This window comes from Rhincodon typus, chromosome 15 (genome assembly GCF_021869965.1).
Source record: "Rhincodon typus isolate 14 chromosome 15, sRhiTyp1.1, whole genome shotgun sequence".
In the NCBI taxonomy this organism is placed as follows: Eukaryota; Metazoa; Chordata; class Chondrichthyes; order Orectolobiformes; family Rhincodontidae; genus Rhincodon; species Rhincodon typus.
This window is the reverse complement of record NC_063346.1, coordinates 49,187,097-49,211,189: the sequence shown is the minus strand read 5'-3', so window position 1 is coordinate 49,211,189 and position 24,093 is coordinate 49,187,097. Positions and strand designations below refer to the sequence as shown.

The 24,093-nt window shown below is 38.6% G+C and overlaps 1 protein-coding gene across 1 annotated transcript in view; it reads left to right on the top strand.

Annotated features, from left to right (window-relative positions):
* The window catches only part of nup93 (nucleoporin 93), a 147,430-nt gene that overhangs the window by 87,458 nt on the left and 35,879 nt on the right, over positions 1-24,093 (top strand). The window contains exon 4 of the mRNA XM_048605700.1: positions 18,732-18,794. Coding sequence (XP_048461657.1) covers positions 18,732-18,794 — 63 coding nt within the window. The remainder of the gene's footprint in view (positions 1-18,731; positions 18,795-24,093) is intronic.

Genomic DNA, 24,093 nt, shown 5'->3' with positions numbered 1-24,093 from the left:
GCTGAGTGCAACTCCTAAGCCCTGAATTGTTTATTTATTAATAGGTTGGTGCATTGTGAAAATCTGCAGTTCTGATTTCCAGATGGTGATTGCTCGTATAACTGCACTGTCATTAACCTGTCATGTTACAGGTCTCAGTATTACTTAGTATATTGCAATAAACTCTCTGCTGTTCTGGATAAGAGTTAAAGGGTACTGCTGAGACCACAAAATGATTGATCCACTTTGCTATTCTACAGTCATTCCCTGAAGCATTAATTCTTCATCCAGTTGTTTGGCTAGGTTGGGTTTGCATTATATCTAAACATGTGACTTGGTTGTCTCTCATACCCATGATGGCAAGGTCACTTTTTAAAAGTGCACAAGTCGTAACAAGCAACTTAAAAGAGCCAGCAATTTACTGGACTTGGGAGAACAACAATCAATATTCAGTTGCTAGGTTGATGAGAGCTGAATGTATCTCTATAACACTAATACTGACTTGGTTAGAATATGATATGAGGAGATGCTTCAAGTCTTGCACATGTCAGTAACTCTGCAATTGCACAAACTTTAATCACAAATTAAAAATTGGCATTTTATTGCCTTTTGTATGGTAATGAATTCTTGAAGTTTATTGTGTAGATATCAATGCAGTCAGTTTTTTTTCCCATTTAGCTCATGTCTGAACATTTCAGTCAGCTGGATAATAGGTGCCTTGGATTCGGTATGATGTGCTTGTTTAGGCCCAAGTTGATCATTGTAACATTTCAGGTAAAGCATTTTATCACCGAATCTGAGTGGAACAAACCAAATGCCTGTTGCTTTAACTCCGAAATATATCAATTATACCATGGTGCTGTATCTCCATTGGATTTGGCTTGATTTGGTAGCTGGGAAGTTTTTACATTTTTATCTTAACCAGGTAAGGAGAGGTGAATCAGCTCCCTTCTTTTTAACCTCTTCCGTCAGTTGTAACAAGTATTAAAAGTAGCCAGCAGCTATATCGCACTTAAATTAAAATGTTGTACTCGTCAAAGATAAAGCAGCAATTGCAAAGTTTTCTTGAGTGAAAGCAAGAGGAATTTTAATACTTACTAACATGAAGAAAATAAATAAGCGTGACATCAGACTTTTAGAGGCATAAAGTTTTTTTAAATGGGAGAGTATCTATTACAGTAGAAAGATGAAGAATATGCAGTTTAAAGAGTTCTTGGAGCACTTGAGTTATTGCATTTAAAACTGAGAACTTGGCTGTTTAATTGATGTCTTGTAGCCTCAATTAAAAATTTTAGAATACTTGTTGTTTGTGAATAGATGTATCTCCAATTTTTTTTCCTCTATCACCAGTGCTGGCATTCAGAATTTTGAAGAGGAAATGCGAAAAGAGAAGTCTTTCAGTTCCTTACCTATCCTTTTTCTTAAAATTGCTTCTGCCAAAAAGCTGTCTTCATGAAATGCGGTTCACTTGCGTATTCCCATGCCTGGTATCATTACTCTTTCAAGCTGAATAATCCACAGATGACTTGAACCCTAATATGTGAAACTTCCAGGAAAATGTAAATTTTCAAATTCCCTCATGGCACGTGGATATTTCTGGCTGGTCAGCATTTAATGACCATCCCTTGAGATGATGATAAACTGCTGCAGTCCACGCACTGCAGGTAGAAATCAAAAAGTGATGAGGATTTATTCACTTCTGACTGAGTTTCAGTGCAGGACTGTCATTGATCATTGATCATTGTTTACCTCTCATTGCTTTCATAAGCTTGGCTCAACCTGGTCAAGGCACCACAGTGGCCCTCCTAAGTCCATATTTCATCCCTTTTTAAAACCAGTTTCATCCATGCAGATCTCTGATATTAAAGTCAGATAATGCAAGTGGAAAAGTATTGGTCCATATTTATTACGATTGTGGCACATTGAAATTTATTTGTAAGCTCACATATTTTTTCAGTTCACCGGAACAGAGGGAATGAGGGAGGCGAGCTGTTTTTTTTCCTGCATTTTATTGTAAATAAAATAAAAATCAACTGTATTTCTGTGAACCAGAGTTAAGCTTGTAAATTAGTTTATGACAAAATTACATCCATAACTGCCTTTTTTAGTCACACAGTGGTAGCAAGTTCCACATTTATTTTATCCTTAGCTCCCATGTTTTCTTTCTTCATCCCTTGCCATTTATTTGCTTATGATAATAACATTTTACATATTCAGTACATTTAGTAGAGAAAGGTATTGCAAACTGTTTCAGATGCAAGAAGGTGCTGAGCCAAAGGACAAAAGGTTTACTCACATGACCACAAGATCAGTGAAAGGACTAGCTTTAGCAGCCTTGGAAGGGGTGGTCTAGGGGAGTGCTCTGAAAACAGCTAAGCCTTCAGTGGTCTGAGGCTACTGTTATCAGTGGTGGAGCAAAGTAGATGGGTCACAAGTCTGCCAGGAGTCCCAAGGAGGACAAGGTTCAGCTGTAGTACTGGAGATTATTATAATGGGGAGTGTTGAGGTCAAGAAGAGATTTCAATGCACAAGGATTTTAAATTTTGATTCTTTTGGAGCCAATATAGATCTCAGACAGGTTGGTACTCTAGGAGAGTTTGGTGCAATATGGTATTGATGGAATTTTGGGTGAGTGGAAATTCATCAAACCTGTAGGAAAGCATGAAAATTGTCATCCTATAAGATATCAAAGTGGATTTGAGTGGTAGGTGGTCTGAGGAGAAAGTTAGAAATGGAGATGATATGGGAGTGGAAGTAGTTTTTTTTTGTGATTTGAAAGAATGATGCTGGAAACATCAAGATGAGTAGTAATGCAAATGTGCACACAAACTGCAAGATTGACCATGAGGTGATGGAGTTGGTAGGAAGGGCACATCATTTGTACTGGGCGTAAGAAAAATTAACTAGAATGGTTTTTGAGCAATTTTTGAGTGGACAGTCTGGTTGTGCAGAGTCCTTTGAGGTGTCAAGAGCGCTGTTGGAGACATGAAACTGTGCTACCAGTGAAAGCTATCTTTAAGGACCAATGTGTAAATGAGCAAGAGAAGGATTCAAGATCCCTTGCATGCACAGAAGTTTGCTGACTTTTTTTTAACTTTTTTTTAATATTTCTTCCGTAGTTTTGTTGAGTGAAATGTAATCTCTTCGTCCTTGCCATGTATGGATTTGTAATTTAAATATGCATTCACCCTTCTCTCTTTTTTTTTCCCCTGAATTGTTTTCAAATGCGGTTTCTTTCTTCTGAAGAAAGATGTGTAATGGAAATGTAGCCCTTTATCTCAATCAATGTTGACTGACCTATTGTGTTCCTCCACATTTTGCTAAACTGTATATTACGTGCAGGCGCACACACTATTTTTGGGGTCTGTCTTCAGTGGCCTCTTTATTGAACTGCAGTTCTCATGAAAGATCTCTGCCTGAAATTTTGACTAATCCTTTTCTTGACTGATGCAGACAGGCTGTGTATTTCCCATCTTTTTAAAATTTCAGTTTGCTTTTGATTTCCAAAATAGCACTCCCCACTACGCTGGTATGACATTTTACAATTTTGACAACTGCCATTCAGTGATCTTTCTGAGTGAGATTGATGGTGCAAAACAACCCGGTTGACAATACAAAGTAAGGTTTGAGCTGATTTCACATGGCAGATGAGACCTGTTTAGAATGGCATCAAGATCGGCACAGACATAGGGGGCCAAAGGGCCTGTTCCTATGCTCTACCGTTCTGTGTTTTATGAGCTATAAGAATTTCATAGAAAAGGGACAAGATTTTATATCTACTAGTCAGAACAGGATTGACATCTGATTCACAAACGTTGCAGGACACTGATTTTAAACAGCCGTGTTGTTACAATTGCCTATGAGACCTATTATTTGGAGTTTAACCAGTCATCAATATACTATTGCTGAACCATCTGAACTTGTTTCAAATTAGCCAGCGTAATGAATTAATCATGCGATTGTTTTTTGTTTGTGTTAACTATGAATTGATTGATTATTATTTTAGAGTTTGTGTTATTAATGTCAACCCCCCCAACCAACCCCCCAAGAATAAATTATTTAGACGTTTATAGATGGGACTATGTTTTATGACTGTTGCACAATTCTGCAGGAAAAAAGTTACAAATGTCGCCCTACATCAAGTATGGATTCTTGCCATTAAGCAATATATTTATATTCACATCAAACAATTGTACTTTTTTTCTGGTTTTTGTCAATGTGGAAGCTTCCAGAAATGGAAAATCCAATATTAATTCTGCTGTGGGATTATACTTGAGTCAGCATTGACTATTCGTAAGTAGGATGCAGTTCCAAATTTGGACACTAATTTGCACAGAATCCACAAGATTACATTCTGTTGAACGCTGTCAAGTCACATCTTTTTCAAACCAGTTTCTGACAGAACCATTTCCTTAAGAAGCTTTAAAACAATTCTCGACCCAATTTCTCCTATATTTTTGATGCAGAAAATGTTTACCACTACTCCAGAGTACATTGGACTCTGAACAATGTCAGATTTGTGTTCAATCTCCTTCACTAAGTTAGAATCAAAGAATTTCATTAAGGCAAGGTATTTTGAGGGTGGGTGTGGTTTGAACATTTTGACCATCTCACCTTTTGAAGTTATTAATTTCGTCCCATCCTTATTGAAATTAGGCAGGCCTAAGAAGGCATTCAGTTGAAAGTAATGACCAGGTACGTACAAGGCCTAGCCACATTCCATTACTGAGTCATCTGCAGAATCTTCTTATCAAGCTTGGGAGTCAACCTTCAGTCCGTCTTTTCTGATGCCGAAGGTATGTGGTATAGGCATGGGGGGTGGGGGCAGAGAAAGAATGCATCATGTTCTTTACCAAAGGGAAGAAAATTATTACTTCCTCTGATCCCTCAGAGTCAGCTTTAGTAAACTTCAATGACAGTCTGTAATTTATCTTGTACTGCCTGTTTCTTCCCCTCAATCTTGCTTATCTGTGTAGTCCTTTCTCCTTTTCAGGAGTTTAGTGATTTAATGCAATTGTTTTTTATCCAGTCTCTCCAAACCTCTGCATTCACTGTTGAGAGCCAGAAAGTCGGTGTCCATCCACCCACTGTGTAAAGTCAATTTTTCTTATTTGTTCACATGACGTGGGCATTGCTGACTAGGCCGGCATTTATTATTCATCCTTATTTAGTGGTCAACCGCATTACTAAGAGTCTGGAGTTCACGTGTAGATCAGACTAGATAAGGTTGGCTGATGAACCCAATTGTTTGTTTTTTTTTAAACATTTCAAGTGGTTGTCAATTCGGCTAGCTTTTAGTTCTATTTAATTTTATTGAATTAAAATTCCCACCATCTGCCATGGTAGGATTCAAACCCATGTCCCCAGAATAGTAGCCTGTGGCTTGGGATTATTAGTCTAGTGACATTACCACTGCCTTCTCAAAGCATGTCATTGGTTGATTAGCTAGTGTTGTCATTGTAGTTCATTACAGCAGCTTTGTGGTTGTTACCATAGTGAGCAGATGGTCATGTGATTAAAAACACCAACTTTACAGTGCTTGAATTCTAGAAGCTGAATTATACTCGTAGATGCTCAAGATGAAACCCATGAATGTGAGACTGTTGAGAGCTAGTTGGAAACTGGTAGATGTTCGCATGAAAACAACAATGCTTGGATCTGCAAAGTAAAAATGAGAGTTAACTTCAGTTTCAACTGTAAGTCCCTCTGTTTTGCTCACCACTAATGTGTTTTAATGGGATGGGCTCAGCTATGGGCAACCTGTTTCTAATTAAAGATCCTAATTCAGAAATCTGTTCAAATCCTGAAGCAGCAATTTGTATTCCTGTCTAGTTTGAATGCTCAGAACATGGCTGGTAATAGACTCCCAATGACTGCTAGTAGTAATAGCGCTCCAGTGTTCCAAATGCACTAGAATTTGTTACACCAGTACAATTTGTACTCCTCTTTGTTTTCCCCATCATATTCATGTAGCCCTGTTGATGTACTCTACTTACCAATTAAAATACTTCCAAATTGTTGATATGCTCGTTTGTTTGGAGAACAGACCTAAATTAGGGCAATACACTTTGTTGCAAGCAATCGTGGGGATCGTATACTGGAATCTAACATAAGAACAAGAATAGGTGTAGACCTTTTGTAAGTCTGCTCAAGATGCCAACAAGAAGATCATGTCTGACCACCTATGTCAACTCCCGTTTCTACACAATTCCTGTATCTCTTAATTCCTTTAACCAAAGACCCCCACAGCCTGTTGCATGAAGAAACTTCTCTTGATCTCAGTCTTGAATGACTGATCCCTTGTTCTGAATCTGACCCAAAGACTTGGTTCTTGACCACCCGATCAGAAGAAATATTCTCTTCTTGTCTTTCCTTTCAAGCCATTCAAGAACTTCATATATTTCAATGAGATCTCCTCCTCGTATCTAGGGAGTATAGACTTACTTACATACTCCCTCTTCAGAGGAAAATTCCCACTGGCTGGAGACTCACACAAAGGAAATTGGAAGTCAATCACCTCATTCATAGTACAATAGTGCAGAGGTTCTTTGGAAATGGCTTAGACCTAAAAGTTTTCAGCTGCTTAATCGATTACCTTTAGCAGCAAGATCTGGACAATAACCAAGCTTGGACTAACAAGTAGCACTTGTGCTTCAGATGCCAGGCAATGGCCATCTTCAGTGAGAGATTCTAACCATCACTCCTTAATTTTCGATGGCATTGCCATTGCTGAAACTCCCACTATCAACACCCTGGGCAGCTCTAATAACACTCAAGAAGCTCCGTGCCACCCAGAATAAAGCATTCCACGTAACTGGCATCCTGTCAATCACATTGCTAGTGGAGGAAATGAACGTCCAATGTACAGTGGTAGAGGTATGTACCACCTACAAGATGCTTGTCAAGGCTCATTTGACGTTATCTTCCAAACCTGCAAACCGTATCATCTACAAGGACAAGGGAAGTAGATGTAAGGAAACGCCTCCACTGCAAGATCCTCACCAAGCCCCACAGCATCCAGACTTGGATATATATTTCTGTTCTTCACTGTCAAATGAAGAGAGAATTAAGAAGAGGCAACACCGGCTCCACCAGCATTTATCACCAACGTTCCATGAACAAAATATTAAAATAGATGTCTGCTAGAATTCAGGACATGCAGGATGCCAAAATCATCACACTGAAAACAAAAGAACAGACTGCATTAACTACAGCAACATCTCATGCTTTAGTTTCATGTGGGCAACCTTTTATGAGGGTTTTACTTAAAAGTGTCTCATTTATTTGCTACCGAAAATTGGAATCCACTTTGTGTGCTGATGTGGACATGATCATCTCCGTACTTCGACTATAAGAAAAGTTGTAGGGAAAAGGGTATTACCTCTCTTACAAATCCCACACAAGCATTCAGCAGAATTTGCAGAAGGAAGGCTCTGCAAGATTTTGAGAGGTTGGTCAGCCAGCAAACTCCTCAGTTTCATCCACTCCTTCCATGATGACGTGTGAATTGATTGATTGGCTCCATTGCTGGCAACTGTTCCAGAGTGATGAATGGAATGAAAGGCTGTGACCTGGCCCCTATTGAGTATCATTTTCAATATCATTTTCTCTGTGCTCCTGACCTTCCCTTTCTTGGAGATATGGAAAGAATTTACTGGCACACTAGTTCTAGAATACTCAAAGATAGAGCACTCAAAGATAAGTTAATGGAGTCAGGGAAAGTAGGGATACTTAACTCAGGGTTGCTATGTAGTTATGTGACTGCATGGAGAATGGTAAATAAAATTTCTGCTTTGCGGGTACAGAATACCAAGGGGAAATATAAAATTGTGGTTGTAACACATACTTGCTCCTTGGAAAATAGGGTGGTTGTTAAATATTCCTGAATATAAGGTGTTCAAGAAAGAAAAAAGAATTAAAAGGTGGGGGGAGTGGTGACATTAACTAAGGAGAGCATTGCATTTCTGGAGAAAAGATCCCAAAATGGTCAAGGGCAGAATTAATTCAGCTAGAGCAAGGAACAAACAAAAGTACAATTATGTGGTTCGGGATGGTCTATAAGCCAGTAACTGTGGGAAGGATGCAGAGGAACAAATCTGCAAGGCAATTACAAGGAGTTGAAAAAATTTAGAGCCATTATAATGGGGACTTCAATTATCTGAGTATAGACTCCAATAGTAGTAACATAGAGGCAGAGAGGTGCAAGACTTCCTATGCTTTGTTCAGGATGGTTTTCTATAACAGTATGTTTTTCACGAAGAAAGGTAGCACTGCTAAACTTGTTTTTGGCAATGTAGTTGGACCAAATAGACGAAATATTAGTGGGACGACATTAGGGGATAGAAATTGCTGTCAGAAGGTTTATGGTGACTATGGAAAAGGATAATGAGCAATCCAGGGTGAGAATAGTTGAGGGAAAATCCATTTCATTGGGGAAAGAATGGATCTGGGTGGAATAAATTAAAGTTGTAGGTTTGTGACAATATGTACCTTTTTAAGAAGGATTTGTTCTATCCGGTTTCTCTTGAAGAGGGATGTTGTAAGCCTGGTGCTATAAGGTGTCTGCTCCATGGAGAGCAGAGTAAATAGCTCTGGGTTTTATTGAGAAAAAAGAAGCATGAGTGAGTGGAGTCAGGCTCTCACAGACCCTGAGTTTTAGTTTTGCTTTCAGTTGTTGATGTTGAGGTTTTGGAGTTGAAACTGCTAGATGCAGCTCTCTCACTACTGCTGCATAAAGCTTGCATTCTCTCTCTGCTGCTAGATTCATTGTTTTGGTTTTTCCTTTCTTCTGGACTGCAGGAGGTTGCAAGTGAGGGAAATCTCTTTTGTTGAATTTGCCTTTCCTAATGGTGTGGTTTAGGGGATGCTGCTGTAATAGAACAGTTGATAAGTAGTAGTTAAATCATATTTTAAGTATTTTGATAGAGTTAAAGTTATGGCAATTCTTTTTGTATTTTAACTGTGGTGTACCAATGAAGTGTTTTGCTTAAAGCCTTGTAGCTTGACTGATCAAATCACATCTGGAATGCAGGGCCATATACTTGCCTTTCAGACAAGAGTTAGGGCTGGGCTATCGTCTTGATATGTTTTTAGAGGGTTTGGTCTGGTCTGGTCCATAACAAATTGGTGGGAGAAACGGTCAACAAACAATGAGCCACCTTTTGAAGAAGAGAGAATTTGGGTGCAGTCAAGGAATTTCCCATTTAAAAGGGAAAGGTAGGACAAATAAATCGAGGGCTGTCTAATGACACGAGGTAGAATTTGTTAAAGAAGAAAAAGTAACATTATGACAGATGTCAGATGGAAAATACAGCTGAGAACCCAGGTTGAATATGAAAAGTCCCAAGGAGTTCTAGATATGTTAGTTGTCAAAGGGTGATAAAAAAATGGGTGGGGCTAAAAAGAGTATTTACAGATTGAGACAGTGAAGATGGCTGACTGTGCATCTGACTGTATCAAAGAGGAAAATCATTGTGAAAGAGAAGGAAATTCAGGAAGGGTTAAAGGGTTTAAAATTGATTATTCATTCGTCTGTACTTAAGGTTGACCAGGCGCTGGCACTGGTACGGGTTGAACTGTTTATCACTGAGGAAAGTGAGGATGGAAATTGCAGAGTCACTGGCAATATTTCAGTCTCCCTTTTGACTTATGTGGTGATGCTAGAGGACTGGAGAACTATAAACATTATATTCTTGCTCAACAAAATGCTGTAAGGATAAGCCAAGTAACTACAGAACAGTCAGTTTAACTTTGGGGAAATATTTGGAAATAATAATTGGAAACAAATTAATATCTACACAGATAAATGTGGATTAATTAAGGAGAGCCAGCATTCATTTCTTAAGGGAAAATTACGTTGACCTAACTTTGCTGCAGTTTTTTGTGTTAATCAGGGCAGTGCTACTGATATGCACGTGGACTTCCAGAAGGCATTTTATATAATGCTGCGTGGTAGATCTTTGAGCAAAGTTGGAGTTCATAGAATAAAAGGGACTATAATAACATGGATACAAAATTGATTGAATGATAGGAAAAGAAATAACAATGTGCATTTTTTGGGCTGGGGAGGGCTAGTAGATTTCCATAAGTGTGTTTGGGGCCTAAAGCTTTTTGTGAAATACATTACTAATCTAGACCTTGCTGTACGTGGCACAGTTTCAGAATTTTCAAACAATGTGAATAGAATAGTCATTTATTGTCACTTGTATTTTAAGTCTTCATACCACCGTGCCTATTTTAATAACAAGGCATAGATTAGAAAAACTAGCCATTGGACATAGCCGTGATGGCCATGAGGAGCTGCCATTGTTGCTGCAGCCAACCGAAACATTCCTCCTCCACCTCGACGTCATCTCTGTCGATGTAGCAGCTGATACTGGGTCCCTGAGCTCGTCCCTCTGTTGCCTGCCAGGATCCCAGTCCAGGCTCACCAGCCAACTTGCCGTCATCTGTCAGAGTCCCGTTCTGGTCTCACCAGCCACCGCCATGCTCTGGACCTTGCCTTCCTACTGCCTTCTGCCAAAAAAAAGAGGAAAAACAGAGAAGTGGACGAGCCCAGAAGCTGCCTACTCTGCCACCACCATCTTGGGATTTTGTGAGAAATATGAAATATTTTACTTTAATATGAAAGTTGGAAGTATTGTAAACTATTAAGAGGATAGTATGGAACTTCTAAAACCATAGACAACTTGGAGGTGTGGGCAGGTAAGTGGCAGATCAAGTTCAGTTTCGAGAAGCTGAAATGATGCATCTTGGTAGGATGAACATGGAGTGACAATACAAAACAAAAAATACAACTCTGAAGTGCATACGTTCATAAGTCAACGATGGTAGAACAAGTTGAGAACAGTTAATAAAACAAAGTTTGCTAGGCTTTAATAAGGACAGTGTGTGCAAGAGCAAGGAAGTTATTTGAAATGATAAAAGATGCTAGTTTGGCCACAGCTGGGGTAAGCTGTTCAAGTTCTAGGCACGATATCTTGGGAAGGATGTATAGGCGTTGGACAGAGTGTGGAAAAGATTTATGAGCAGCTCCAGATTGGAGAACGGATGCTTATGTGATGGGCCAAACGACGACTTGTAGTGTAACAGTTGAGACTGTAAGCTCATATGATGAGCTGCTGAATCTATTAAGACTGGAAGTGAAAACAAGAACAAATTGCATTATTTTAAGGAAACTCTTTAATACTGATGGTGCTTCGCCACACTGAAAGTCAGCAACAAAGATTTGTGGAGTGCTTCTCTAATGCCTGTAACCTGTTCTTCCTGAGTGTTAACAAAGCTGTGGACTCAACAAAAATGGTGTTGTGTATCTCTCGATCACATTGCGTGACACCCTACTAGAAATGGGCAGCAAATTCAGTAATACAGAGCTCAATACATGCATAGAAATATCAACTTCCTCCTTTGGCCAACTAGCAAATCTCATTTGGGATAGCACCAAGCTGATGGTTTATAAAGCCTATGCTCTCGGTATCTTGACAGTCACCAGAAAAGGAAGGTCAGTTTCTGTCATCATTGTCTGCAGGTCATCATGGCTGGCCAGTTTCACGAGCGTGACGGTCCTTCAAACCCAAAGCACCCAAGAATGTTACCATAAGTCAAACTGAGATGACTTCAATGGGTTGGCCATGTTCTGTAGGATAGAATGCAGGCCATGCACCCAGAATCCTCCTGGATGGTGACATAGCCGGAGCTAGACTACCACTCTTCACGGTGCGACATGAAGGACCTAAACTTCAACCATCACTCCTGGATGTCATGAGCTGGTGACGAAAGAGAACTGGCATCACATCTTATGGGCTTCCATTCGCTATGACCTGTTGCTACAGCAGATGGGGACAGCCACTAATGCCAAAAGCGTCTACAATCACACTTGGTAGTTTCCTCTCGTAGATTGATCTTCACGGCCTTCGGCAAAGGTGCACCTTCAATACATCACACCTTAATTGTGCACACAACAAACAATCATGGTATTGGAAGGATGTCAACACAGGAGCATAACATACCATTTGCTTTCCTAATTGGTTAACATGCATGTTAGCTTTCCAATTCAGTTGCAAAAAGTCCTAAAATCTTCAAAAAACTGGCTTATCAGCAGTTTGAGCAGAAGTAGTGTTGGGGCAGAGATGAACGAGAGAATTTTATGAACAAATCCAGACATCATCGAGGCTGCTTCCAGTCAAAATCTTCAACATATTCTTTGAAATATTTCTGTGATTTTGGTGTCTGTAAAATGCATCCTTCAAAAATAAACCATCCGATTCCAGGTTTAGTGCAAATCTGTGTTAAGGTTCATTAATTTTGAAGGTATAGAAGTCTTTTGCTGAAATTCCAGTGTTGCACTGCTGTGCTAATTTGGTGTGCCTGATCAATAAGATGGCGGTTCTTGTATAGACATGAGTTTTTGACTTTGCAGATGGCTATAGACGTCACTATAAAGAGCAATCGCCTCATGACAGAATATTAAAAATACAGTAGCAAAGGAAACAGTAACTGGAAATGGTGCGTTTGCTGATGTCTGTAATGGGCTGCTGCTCCATAGTAGATTGCAAATGGAATGTCAGCGTTTTTCCTATTTCTTAAGTAAACTGGCTTTGATTATTTGGTATGATTGTATGAAATTACAATAGTGAAAAGACACTTTCAGCAGGTCATACAGAGTGGCTGCATCAACCTTGCCCTCGAGCCTTTAATAAACCACTAGGGATGAAAAAATCCCTGCTAATAGGGATTGAGGCAGATGATGCATTGGAGATGGTGGAAAAAGCCGGAAGGATAGTATTACCCACAGTATATGGAGAAAATTGAGTTGGAGTTGGCGGGGAGCAGATTTACATTTACATTTACACTAATAACTTAATAGTAGCCTAAAGCTACTGCCAGGTCAGATTTATTAGTTGCTGACGTGGATGTGCAGACCAGCTCACTTTGCACTGGAGCACGTAGCTGCTCAGTTGCAGATGACAAAAGTTGCTGTGTCATTGGCATGGAAAATAGAAGCAGGAATAAATCAATGACATCCAAGCTTAATATATTATAAGTATCTTCCTAAATTTAACAAGCTTCCTTAATTTCAAGGAGAAGCAGTGGTTTTGAACACATTCTCATGCTCTTTGTCATAACCTCAAAAACTCCATTAATTTGAGCCTAAATACTTGTTATTCAGCTTCCAAATGCTGTCTGACCTCAGTAGTGGAGAGAGCAAAGAAGGAACAAGTTCTTGCTTCCTTGAAGCCAGACTTTTCTGAAATAGTGTCCTTCAAGTAACTTGTTGAGCATACCTTTTTTGTTTTTTGCATCTTTCTAATGTACTACGACTCTCTGTCCTTGTGCTGGTCCATGTATAACAGGAATATGAAATTGCCCAAATTAGTCATTTCCTCATGCTTCTCTTTGTTAGGTTACAGGGTTGAAAGGACAGCACAGAAACCCATATCACCCACTTTTCCTGCACACCCACCACCTTTTAAACTCAGAATTGCTTAGGCTGCTTGTTAGAATGGAGGGCAGGGGTCTAATTTTGAGTTATTTCCAAGTGACTGCTGAACCCTTATGATTGCAGATTTTGCAATAAATGCCACATGGTTACCCTTTTCTGTTACAGTCTGAAAAGTTAATACTAATCATCATCACCACTGAAGTTGTAACCTGGAAAGCAACTTTACCACAAAAGGTTTTACTCGTATTACTAATCTCTGAATCTGCAATCAATGGTATTCCAATCACAAACAATGAGATGATTTTTTTGCCATTTGAGATGAGGGGCCTGTCCTCAGTTACTAGGTTTTTTTGGATACCCAGTGTCATTATTGAGCGCTGATAGGTGAAGACTACTGAGACTGTCCTACTATACAGTAGCAGAACGGCAGTGTACTCATCTACTATACTGGTGTGACCGCTCTGGCAGAGCACCATCTCCTGAAGAAGTGAGGAAGAACTGTGAGCAATTTTCTGTTGGAAGGTTTATTTCAATAGTCTTGACTATAGGTACAAATCACACTTCAAAGCTGAAGAAGCAAAATATTAGTTGGCATCACCCAGTCTCTTATGCACCCCCATCCCTCCAATCAACTCAACGCTGTAAATGTTAGATTTTCAGGTTCTTATGTGGATTCTAAAGTTGTATTTTTCTGGAGTTTGAGAATGTATATCATTTCAGAATGGCACATGTTTAAAATCGATGATAATTCCAGCTTGACTTTTCTTTCTAAAAAGAAAAGTTTCCATGCTTGTGATGTTACTGACCTATTATTCTGAATTTGTGAGAAACAGCTGAATGATACCCTGATATGAACATTTGATCTTGAGACTACTGCAGACTGAGAAGGTGGTGAGTATGATGTTAGAACAGTTGTGATTATTTGCAGAAATTCTGCTAGGCTAGTCTTCCAAGTTGGCCTGTTGATTTTGAATGAAAGGAATTTTGTGTCTTTAGCAAAGTACGATGACAACTGCATGGACTGGCTGCCTAGGATTAAATAGTGAAGCTATAATTTATACCAACAGTTTGGATGACACCATGAATTCTGAAAGTAGCAAGTGTTATTCATTGCCAACTGAACCCTAACATTAAATTGCTGCCAAATGCTCCCTAAAACCAATCCTGTTGAGTTTTGAGGTACGCTGAACCTGCCTTTGGTAAATAAACCTATTATTCTGGCTTTGCTGCTGGTTTCATAGTTGAGAAACTGCTGACATCGCATAATAATTGTACAGTGAGATTCACAGTATAACTCAAATCTGATTATTTTTGCCATTGCGAATTAATTGAGAATGAGAAAACACACACAAATTACAGGATGCTTTAAGTTGCACCAGTTTCTGGAAATCAAAATAGGTTACAATTAATAGATTTCACACCAATAAGAGTTGTATCATTTTCCCCAACAACTTTAAAAACATGGCATTCACCCATAAAGTAGTTCTGTGGTTAAAATAAATCCATTGTAAATTTAAACCTTAAAAAATCGACTCGGACCATCAGCTCCGTGCTGTAGTTAGTCGTTTCATTCTGATCTGAATTGAATGAGTGCTGCTGTTTCTAGAAGTTTCTGTGGCTCTCTGCAATTTGACAGCGCCATTGCCTGATTGTGTCGAATAACCTGGCCTGATTCTGATCATTGAGACCAGCTTGTAATTTGCATTTTGATACCGTACCTTTGGATCCAGATGTAACCCTCCATTTGATATTAAAAACATTATAATGGTATTGTGGAAAAGTAGATATGAAAATAATCCAGTAATGGGAAACTGGGAAAATTGCAGCTTTATTGGCTAAACCCAAATTAATTCAGGATAAATATCATATTTAATGTGAAAAACTCTTATTAGTGTTTAATAGCCAGATTGACACTATTTAGGGTATCTACAACCTGCAACGTGACTGTATTCTGAGATCCTTTTGTTACACTAAGTAACATGCATCTACATTACAGAAAAATCCTACTGATTTAGTTTATATTTAGTTTTAATTCATAATCTACCTATAGTTTAACATACTTACTGTATTTGTTGAAGCATCTGGTCTAATAATGCAGTCATCTATTATTGATGATAAAGGTTAATTTTTGCAATATTCGCAGTATTAGCATATCAGTGCAGACCGCACGCAAGAATGTGCAGTTATTTTAATGTGGCGTGCTTGGTGATTTCTTTTCTCGCAAGAAATCTCAATCAAGTTCTAATACAACAGCATATTAATGTGCTCTGTATTGTCACTACCCATCTGAGTACTATTAATTCTGCTGCATTTCTCAGCTGCACTTAACGGTTAGAAACGGCACTTTGATATTGCTTGTTTAAATGGCGGAAGCTGGTCAGCCTTCCTACTGGATAAGGGAAGGGAGAAAACACTACATCTCCTCTCCATGCTTCATGACATATGCTAATAAAGGCTGCTAGTTTAAGAAAATAGCTTCACATCTGTGATTAAATTGCGCAGCTCCCAGTGTTGCTTCATTTTTGCAGCCGCATTTACCTCATTAACAAAGCATGACAGCTAAAAGGATTATTAGCCTGATTTCAAGGCAGGATGTCGGAAGTCATCAAAAATTCCCATTAGCATAAATTGCAGTGGGCCAAAGGAGGAAAAAAGGTTGAATCATCTTTCCATCTTCTCCCCCCCCCCCCCCCCCCCCCCCCCCCCGCCGCCACCACATCTTTCTTTCTCTCTGTCTCTCCTCCTCCTCCTCCCCCCCCGCCTCTCAAACGTCAAATTGATATGGTACAGTCCTTTAACAATAAAAAAAATCCCTGTGTAACCCTAAAACCGTAGCACACATCAGAGCAGCCAGCTTCAGACTGCTTGGATGGTTTATAGAATGCATGTTTTTCAGTGCTGTGGAATGGGTGAACTGCGGTGCATGCGCTCATGAAATAGACTCAGCTGATTTTCAGCTCCCTAGACACTGAGCTGCTTGTTATTTATGCTCTTGGACTGTTGACTGTATCAACAGTTCTAAGAATCTTTGTGCTGTTTTTGCTGTACAAAGGAATGAGATATACATTACGCAGCATCAGAAATTGATCTGGAGTATGAAGCACCCCAGAAAGCCTTGAGTGCATTAGATGTATTAATAAGTAGAGCATTGCAGTATATCTGTGTGAACAAACTCCTTCAAGTGCATCCATTGAACCCATTTACATTCCTTTATATTCTCCAGGTAAGGAAACTGATTTTTGAATGTATTTGGTTATGCTGTGACCATGTAAGAACCAATGTATGGCTAATTTTAGGGTGGGGTCATGCTGCGCCTGAATCCGTAAGCTTCATAATGCGTCTGCTTATCAGTTTCCATTTTCAATTGTTCCGTTTTCAAGAAGTTTACTCACTAGTAAGTATAATGGGCTAATTGAATTATGTATTTTTAAACTGTTTGGGGCATATTCTTTTGAGTGCTTTTTAAAAGCAATTCATTGTCCAACATTTCTCACAACTGGAAATGGCAGCTGTACAGATGCTGGACCAGTAGTGTTAATCCTGCTCCTTAATACACTTTGTCTGATCTGTTGACTTTTCCCCCTCTTTCTCAGTCTTCCCCCAAAGGACATCAGTAAACTGTACTGAAGGCTCGCACTGCTAAGGCTGAATTTGTTCCTCTCTCTGGTCTTTTGTTTCTTATTTTTAGCACATTTTTATTTTTCGTACTGAACTATTTTCCCTGGTCCAGTAAATTAGGAAAGCTGACAGGAAGATGTTTCCTAAATATGCCTAAGCTTTAAGTTCATCAGTGAAATTTTCTAATTTTAACAACACTACAAAGATATAGCTGTATAAAATGCATCATCTCATTGGCTATAGAATTACAATATAAAAGGCTTGAACTGGTTTTAGATCTTTTCGTAGTTTAGAAAAATGTAATGCCGATGTTTGGCAATTTTTTAGTTATAATCAAATGCACAATAACAAAGTTAATTAATGTTGGTGTCATTTAGTCGTCTGCAAGAAGTAATTGAATTGAATGCTATTCTAGGATTAGTTGGTTATAAATATGAATTCCTACATATTACTGTTAGGATATGGGCTTGTAAAATGGTTGTTAAAGCTTGTAGTTAACTTTTATTTGCTTATGTATGATTGTCACAATGCACAATCTTCTGTATCTTGGCTGCACCCTTCCCTTTTGTTTTAAAATATATCCATTCAAACATATTCTAATTATCCATTGTTTCAAAGGACTTGACTCTGAAGACATGGGTGTGTCAAGTAACTGCGTCATATATCGCCTGTTTGCAGTTGAACCCAGTTTTTGCTTCCAGTATATAAGGAAAATTTAAGAAAAAACTACCTCCATATGTGAAGGAAGAACTAGAATGGATAATTTTTTTGGAGAAAATGCAAATACATTAATTATTAACCCAATACTGATTAGTTTCCACATTGCAATATTCTTAGAAATGTGCAATACAGATAAAGATATGGAACGCTAAAGTTATTTTAACATGGTGCTTAATATTTTGAAATGGAGGAAGCAGTGATTTTTAATGATCATTTTCCTTCAATAAATTTAAATCTTATAATTTTGCAGCATTATCCTTTATAATTGCTATTCCAAGCTATAAATCATTGTCCATCAGACTTCTGAGATGGGGTGGGGTCTTTTGAATGATTGCTGCACCATTGAGCACATGCTGCAAAGAATGGGGGAAGTGAATGAAGACACCCTTTACTGTTTGGGGGTGAGAAATGACAATGAAGAAGGTAGTTTTAGTAGAATTATTTTCCACTTGTCATTGCCAGTATATTCTCGTGCAGGTTAAAGAGTAATGGAGATGCCTGCAGAGAGAGGGAGGATGTGGGTAACTGCCATTTCTCCTCATTTTTCTGTAATAGTTTTTTGTGCATGTTGGAATGACTTTGTCCCAAATATGAAGCAGTAGATATTCATATATTATCTAAATAAACTGAATTTGCAACTCTGATTATAAATTAATGGTAAGCATCCGTGATTAAATTCTTAAGATACTTCAGCATTCCTGTTGGGCTACATTATCAACTTTATTTTTAGCAGAATATCTTTTTAAATTTTTCCACAGTTGCGCATGATGTGTCTGACATAAATTGTTCAAGGCATTTGTGGATAACTGCTTTCAGCAGGTTGATAATATGCTATGGATTTTTTAAAGACCCTTCCCTGGATTTACTAATTATGCAGACTGTGCAGTAATGTGTTGTTAGTTTATGCTGTCGTGAAGCCTAGTGTGACAGCATTTCAAGCACTGGCATTGATGTGACTTTCCTTACCCTCTAGGGTTTTCTGAAGAATGAGCGTGATAATGCACTGCTGTCAGCTATTGAAGAGTCCAGGAAGAGGGTAAGTGAAATTTGGCTATAACAGCCTTAAAACAGAGTATTAAAATATCAGACTGCAGAATGCTACTTTGTTGGAATTGATCAACCTGTCAAAACAAAATAATTTGTGGCTACATATGTGCCATGTAAGTTTTCAATTATTCTCTGCTTCTGATAAAATAACAAACTGTTTTGGCTTGTGTTCGAAAGACTAAGCTTCAATATCTTTCATAGTAATGTCAAAATAAACTTGGTTTTGATTTACTTTTGAATCAAAATACTTGGCCCTCTTTTGAAGATTGAGTTATATTCTTGTGTTGTGCAGTGTGCAACCATTTTGAAGATCTGAAACTGTACACTATATAGTATTGGCAGAATGATAGTGGATACACCCGATTTATAGCAGCAGGATTGAAGATTTGAGTGCCTGCAGTTGGTGGTGCATAAGCTCACTGTCTAGCCTATGGCAGTAGCATTGTCAGTTCTGTACCAAGTCTCTAGGTGGCTCACCATATTATACTCAAGCTGGCTAGTGAAGTCCCCTACTGCATTGTAAATTGTTAATTCAACATAACTGTACTGTTCATAAAATCATGAAGTACAGAAAAGGCCCTTCAGTCCATGGAATATATGTGCCAAAAGTACACACTCTGTACTAGTCCCACTTTCGTGCACTAGACCTTGAATGTTAAGTTATTTTGTGTTCATCCAAGTACTTTTTAAAGATTGAGGTTTTCTGCCTCAACTGCTCTCCCACACAGTGCATTCCAGACCCCTACTTACACTCTGGGTGAAATTAATTTTCCTCAAATCCCCTTTAAACCTTCTTTACACTTTAAAAAAAGTGTCCCCTCTTGTTCTTGACCCGTCAACTAAGGGGAATAGCTGTTTTCCATCCACACTGTGTCTATAATTTTATACACTTCAATTAGGTCCACCCTTAGCCTTCTCTACTCTAAAGACAGTAACCCAAACTGATCCAGCTGTTCATAGATGAAATGCTCCATTCAGGCAACATCCTGGTTGATGTCTATTGAGCCGAATTCCTAGACATCTCTGTTTAAGGAATAAATTCTGTTTCCTTTCAATAAATTTAATAGATTGCGTCTGAAAGCCTTTGGAGACATTAGAAAATGCTTGGAGTATTGTGTTTGAAAAAGACAATAGAATGGAACATGGTATTGTTTAAAAGTGAATATTGCCACATTTTTTAACACTTAAATTCAGTCTCTTAACAAAATTGTGAAATTCAAATGTTAAGTAGTGTAGTGAACTTTTGTTGATTTCTAAACATTTAATAATTCACTGAGATCAAATTTAGCAGAATTTTGTTCTTTACTATTTTCATTTCCCACATTATAGACATAGGACTTGAAATATCTTTAATGGCCTCATTTGTTACTGGCATTGGCTGTGTTAAAACAGAATGTTTCTGATCTTCTTTCTTGTCCAATAGCTGGCTTGCTCTTATTGACATACTTTGACCGGTGCTTGTTAGCCCTTTGACAGTTGGGCCAAGTTGCCATTCTTCTAGTGTGCAGAGAAAATATTGACTAGTTGAGTGGTGTCGCAACTAAGCCCAATGTTTCTTTATCTGATGCATCCATGCAAGTCCACTTTCCAGCAGGGGTCACTGGAGAGCTAACAAAACTATTGACTTGTCTTGAAGTCTTTCTCATTCCCAGTCTTTGAACACTTGAAATCCGTTGCAGAGCTCCTGCTGCCATGACTAGGTTCAGCTAAGGCATAAAGCTCAATGATTCACTAGTGTTTCACTTCATTAGCTTACTGAGTTTCCAAGATGCTAAAAGTTTAAATTGTGTTTTTTTTTTTACAAAGAAAAGCGTTTTGCCTTTTCAATCTAAATCTCACTTACTTTGTCAGCCATGCCATTAGTAGAACACAACAATTTGGCGTTTCTTACCAACCTTCCTTACTGCAATTTTTCGTGGGATCTTGAAGCCATACCAAAAGGGTATCCCAAGTCCATGCTGAATCCCAAGTCCATGCTGAACACCAGCAAGACCTGTGCAGCCGTCTTCCCAGACATAGCTTGTTATTCTATTAAAGACACTTGGTGAGGTCCCACTGTTGCCAGTCTAATTAGAGGATCAGCTCATCTGTGACCTCGGCAACACCATGGGGAGAGGTAGATGCTACTGAGACTGGTTGACAACACCATGACTGCTTGAACATGCAGGAGCCCTCGCTGAGCTGCACAAAACGTTTTAAAAAAAGCAAAGTAGTGCAGGTTGCCAGGAGGGAACCCATTAGTTGAATTGGCATCAGTCACGGATGAGACCCTGTACAAATGTAGCCCCTTTATTGATACAAAACTAGAATAAGAGATAATGCTCACTCAACCATCAGTCCATGTTCATTGAAATTATGCTGGCAGAGATCATAGAATTGACATTCCAGAAGATCATTAAACCTAGGAACAGAAGTAAACCATGTGGCTCATCAAGTCTGCTCTGCCATTCAGTGAGATCGTGGCTGACCTGACGATCATCAACTCCACTTTCCTGCCTTTACCCCATAACCTTAGATTTTTAATCAAAGGAATCAATCTCAGCCTTGAATATATAGCCTCTATGGTAAATTCTCACTATCGTCTGAGACACAAAAATTCCCTCTCACTTTTGTTTTAAACGGGCAGTCCCTTTTTCTGAAACTAATCCCTCGGGCTCTAGATTCTCCCAAAGGAGAAACCAGCTTTCTGTACCTACCCTGTCAATTCTTCTAAAATCTAATGAGTACAGGCCCGACTTACTCCAACTCTCCTCATAAGAAAATTCCTCCATGCTCTAACCAAACTGGTGAACCTGTTCTGGACTGTCTCCAGTGCCAGAGTATCCATCCTTCGATATGGGAACCAAAACTGTTCAGTGTTCCAGCTTTGGTCTAACTAACGCCTTCTATAGTTTTAGCATGACCTCGCTATTTTGTATTACATATGTATTTTTTTAATATTTATGTTAGCCCAACATCTGTTGTAGGAGAAAACTCCAGAATCCATTATTAAAGAGGCAATAAAATGACACTTGGAAGATCATAATGTAATCAGAATCAACACATTTTGTGAAAGGGCAGTTGTTTGACAAATTTATTATAGTTCTTTGAGGATGTAATATGCAGGCTGGATAGAGCAACCAGCAGATATAGTGCATTTGGATTTACAAAAGTAGTTTTCTAAGGTTCCTCATAAAAGATAACAGCACATGTTGTGCTTAGCATGTTGTGGGTTATCTATCTATCTATCTATCTATCTATCCTAATATAGGACTCGCTAGCAAACAGGAAGCAATTGGGCTAAAGATAGAATGCTGGAGGAACTCAGCAGGGCTGACAGCATCTGTGTAGAGAAAGAGTTATGGTTTCAAGCTTAGGTAATGCAGGAATAGTTGTACCAGACTTGAAGCTTTAACTTTATTTTGTTACCTAGATGTTGCCAGACTTGTTAATGTTTGCCAGCATTCGCTGTGTTTGTTTCAGATTTCTAACATCTGTGGAATTTTGTTTTTATTCACGCAGTTAGGGTAAATGGGTTACTTTTGAGGAAGCCAAAGGGTTGATCGTATACTGTTGGAGTTTAGAAGAATAAAAGGCGATCTTCATGAAAGATAAGGTTCTGAGGAAATTTGTCAGGCTAAATGCTGAAAGCATTTTTTATTCAGGGGAGTCCAGAACTACGGGGACACAATTTAAAACTAAGTGGTCATCCATTTAACACCGAGATAAGGAGAAGCTTTTCTTTTGAGGGTCGTTGGTGCTTGAAATTCTCTTCCCCGGTGAACAGTGGAGCATTCAATGTGTTCAAGGATGAACTGGACAGGTTTTTAATTTTCAGTGGAGTCTAGGGTTATGGAGGAAAGGTATAAAAGTGGATGTTAAAAATCATGTTCAGATCATCTGTCATTTTATTGAATGATGGAGTGGGTTTGAAGGAATGAATGGTCCAAGCTTCTTCTTCTTATGTTCTTATGTTACCCACATATAATTATTTCAAAAAAACTACACAAGTGTCTAGCACTGACTTCCAAAGTTTAAATCAAAGATATTTAACTAATCTCTCTGTTACCACATCATTCTAAATACTAACACTGACAGTCGCAACCTTTACCCGACAAATGGCTACATCACTTCGCCATGGAAGCATCCCTCAGTAAAAAGTCCTATTCTGAGAAAAGGGGATTTTTTTTTGTATTGTGTCAACAATTGTTGACAGGTTGTGGTGATACAATGGATTAAAAATGGGTTTTACTTATTTCAATTCGAAGAAATATTTTTACATTTAAGCAGTTACGAGCATCTGAGAATAGATGAGCAATAAAATGTCAGATTAATAGAACAGAGCGTTAGTGGGTGTTATATCCTTCGTGTAGTAACTCAATACCATTGATCTGTAAACTGTCCTTATTAGTATTTCAAATTATGCACTTTCGGTGATACCTATATAAATTTGCATGGAGAAGAACTCCCCAAAAGACTCGTAAAGGACACCCAAACACTTGTGCTGTGTTGCTCCTTAATGAAGTCGAAATAAATCAGTTCTCGGTAAATTCATGATGGCAATGCTCAGTTGTGGACTGATGTTAGACTTTATCTGAAGATGGCCATTATAAATCTCAAACTCCAGTAGAAGATGCATAATGTGTCATGGTTCTATGTATTTAATAGTTAACAGGGGAAGAATGGGTGTTGGAGTGGAAGCAAAACAGGAATATATTTTTGTCGTGCTCCATAAAATATAAAAGAAAAGCTTTAATCAACCAGTAAAAACAGAAATTGCAGTAGTTAACTTAAGTATGGCAGCATCTGCAGTGAGGAAAACAAAGTTAGCGATTGAGGCCAATGATCTTTCATTGGAATACCATCAGTTTTTGAAATAATTGAATGAAAATCCAACACCTGGTAGGTAGAAATTGTATGACAATCCAAGGAACAATAGTACAATTGGCCCAAAGTTTCAAGGTGTGGAGTGCCCTATGATTGGCTGAATGCCTTCAGCGTTCATGTGCTTGAGAGCAGTTTTGAAAGGTGCTGTCCTAATGCCGACCTTCCAGATTGACCATCATTTCTCATTTGTGTATTTACTAAAGAGCTGGAATTCCCTGCTTTGTAAGTGCTTGAATCGGCTATCTGGTCTTCACATTTGATTCTAATGTTTGTGATAACCCCAACATTTTAATTAAATCTGTTTGTCTAAACAACCTGCTCAGATGTTATTTCACATCTCTTGAGCAGGTGGGACTTGATCCCGGGCTTCCTTATCCAGGGGTAGAGAGACTACCACTATGCCACAAGAAGGCCATGATAGT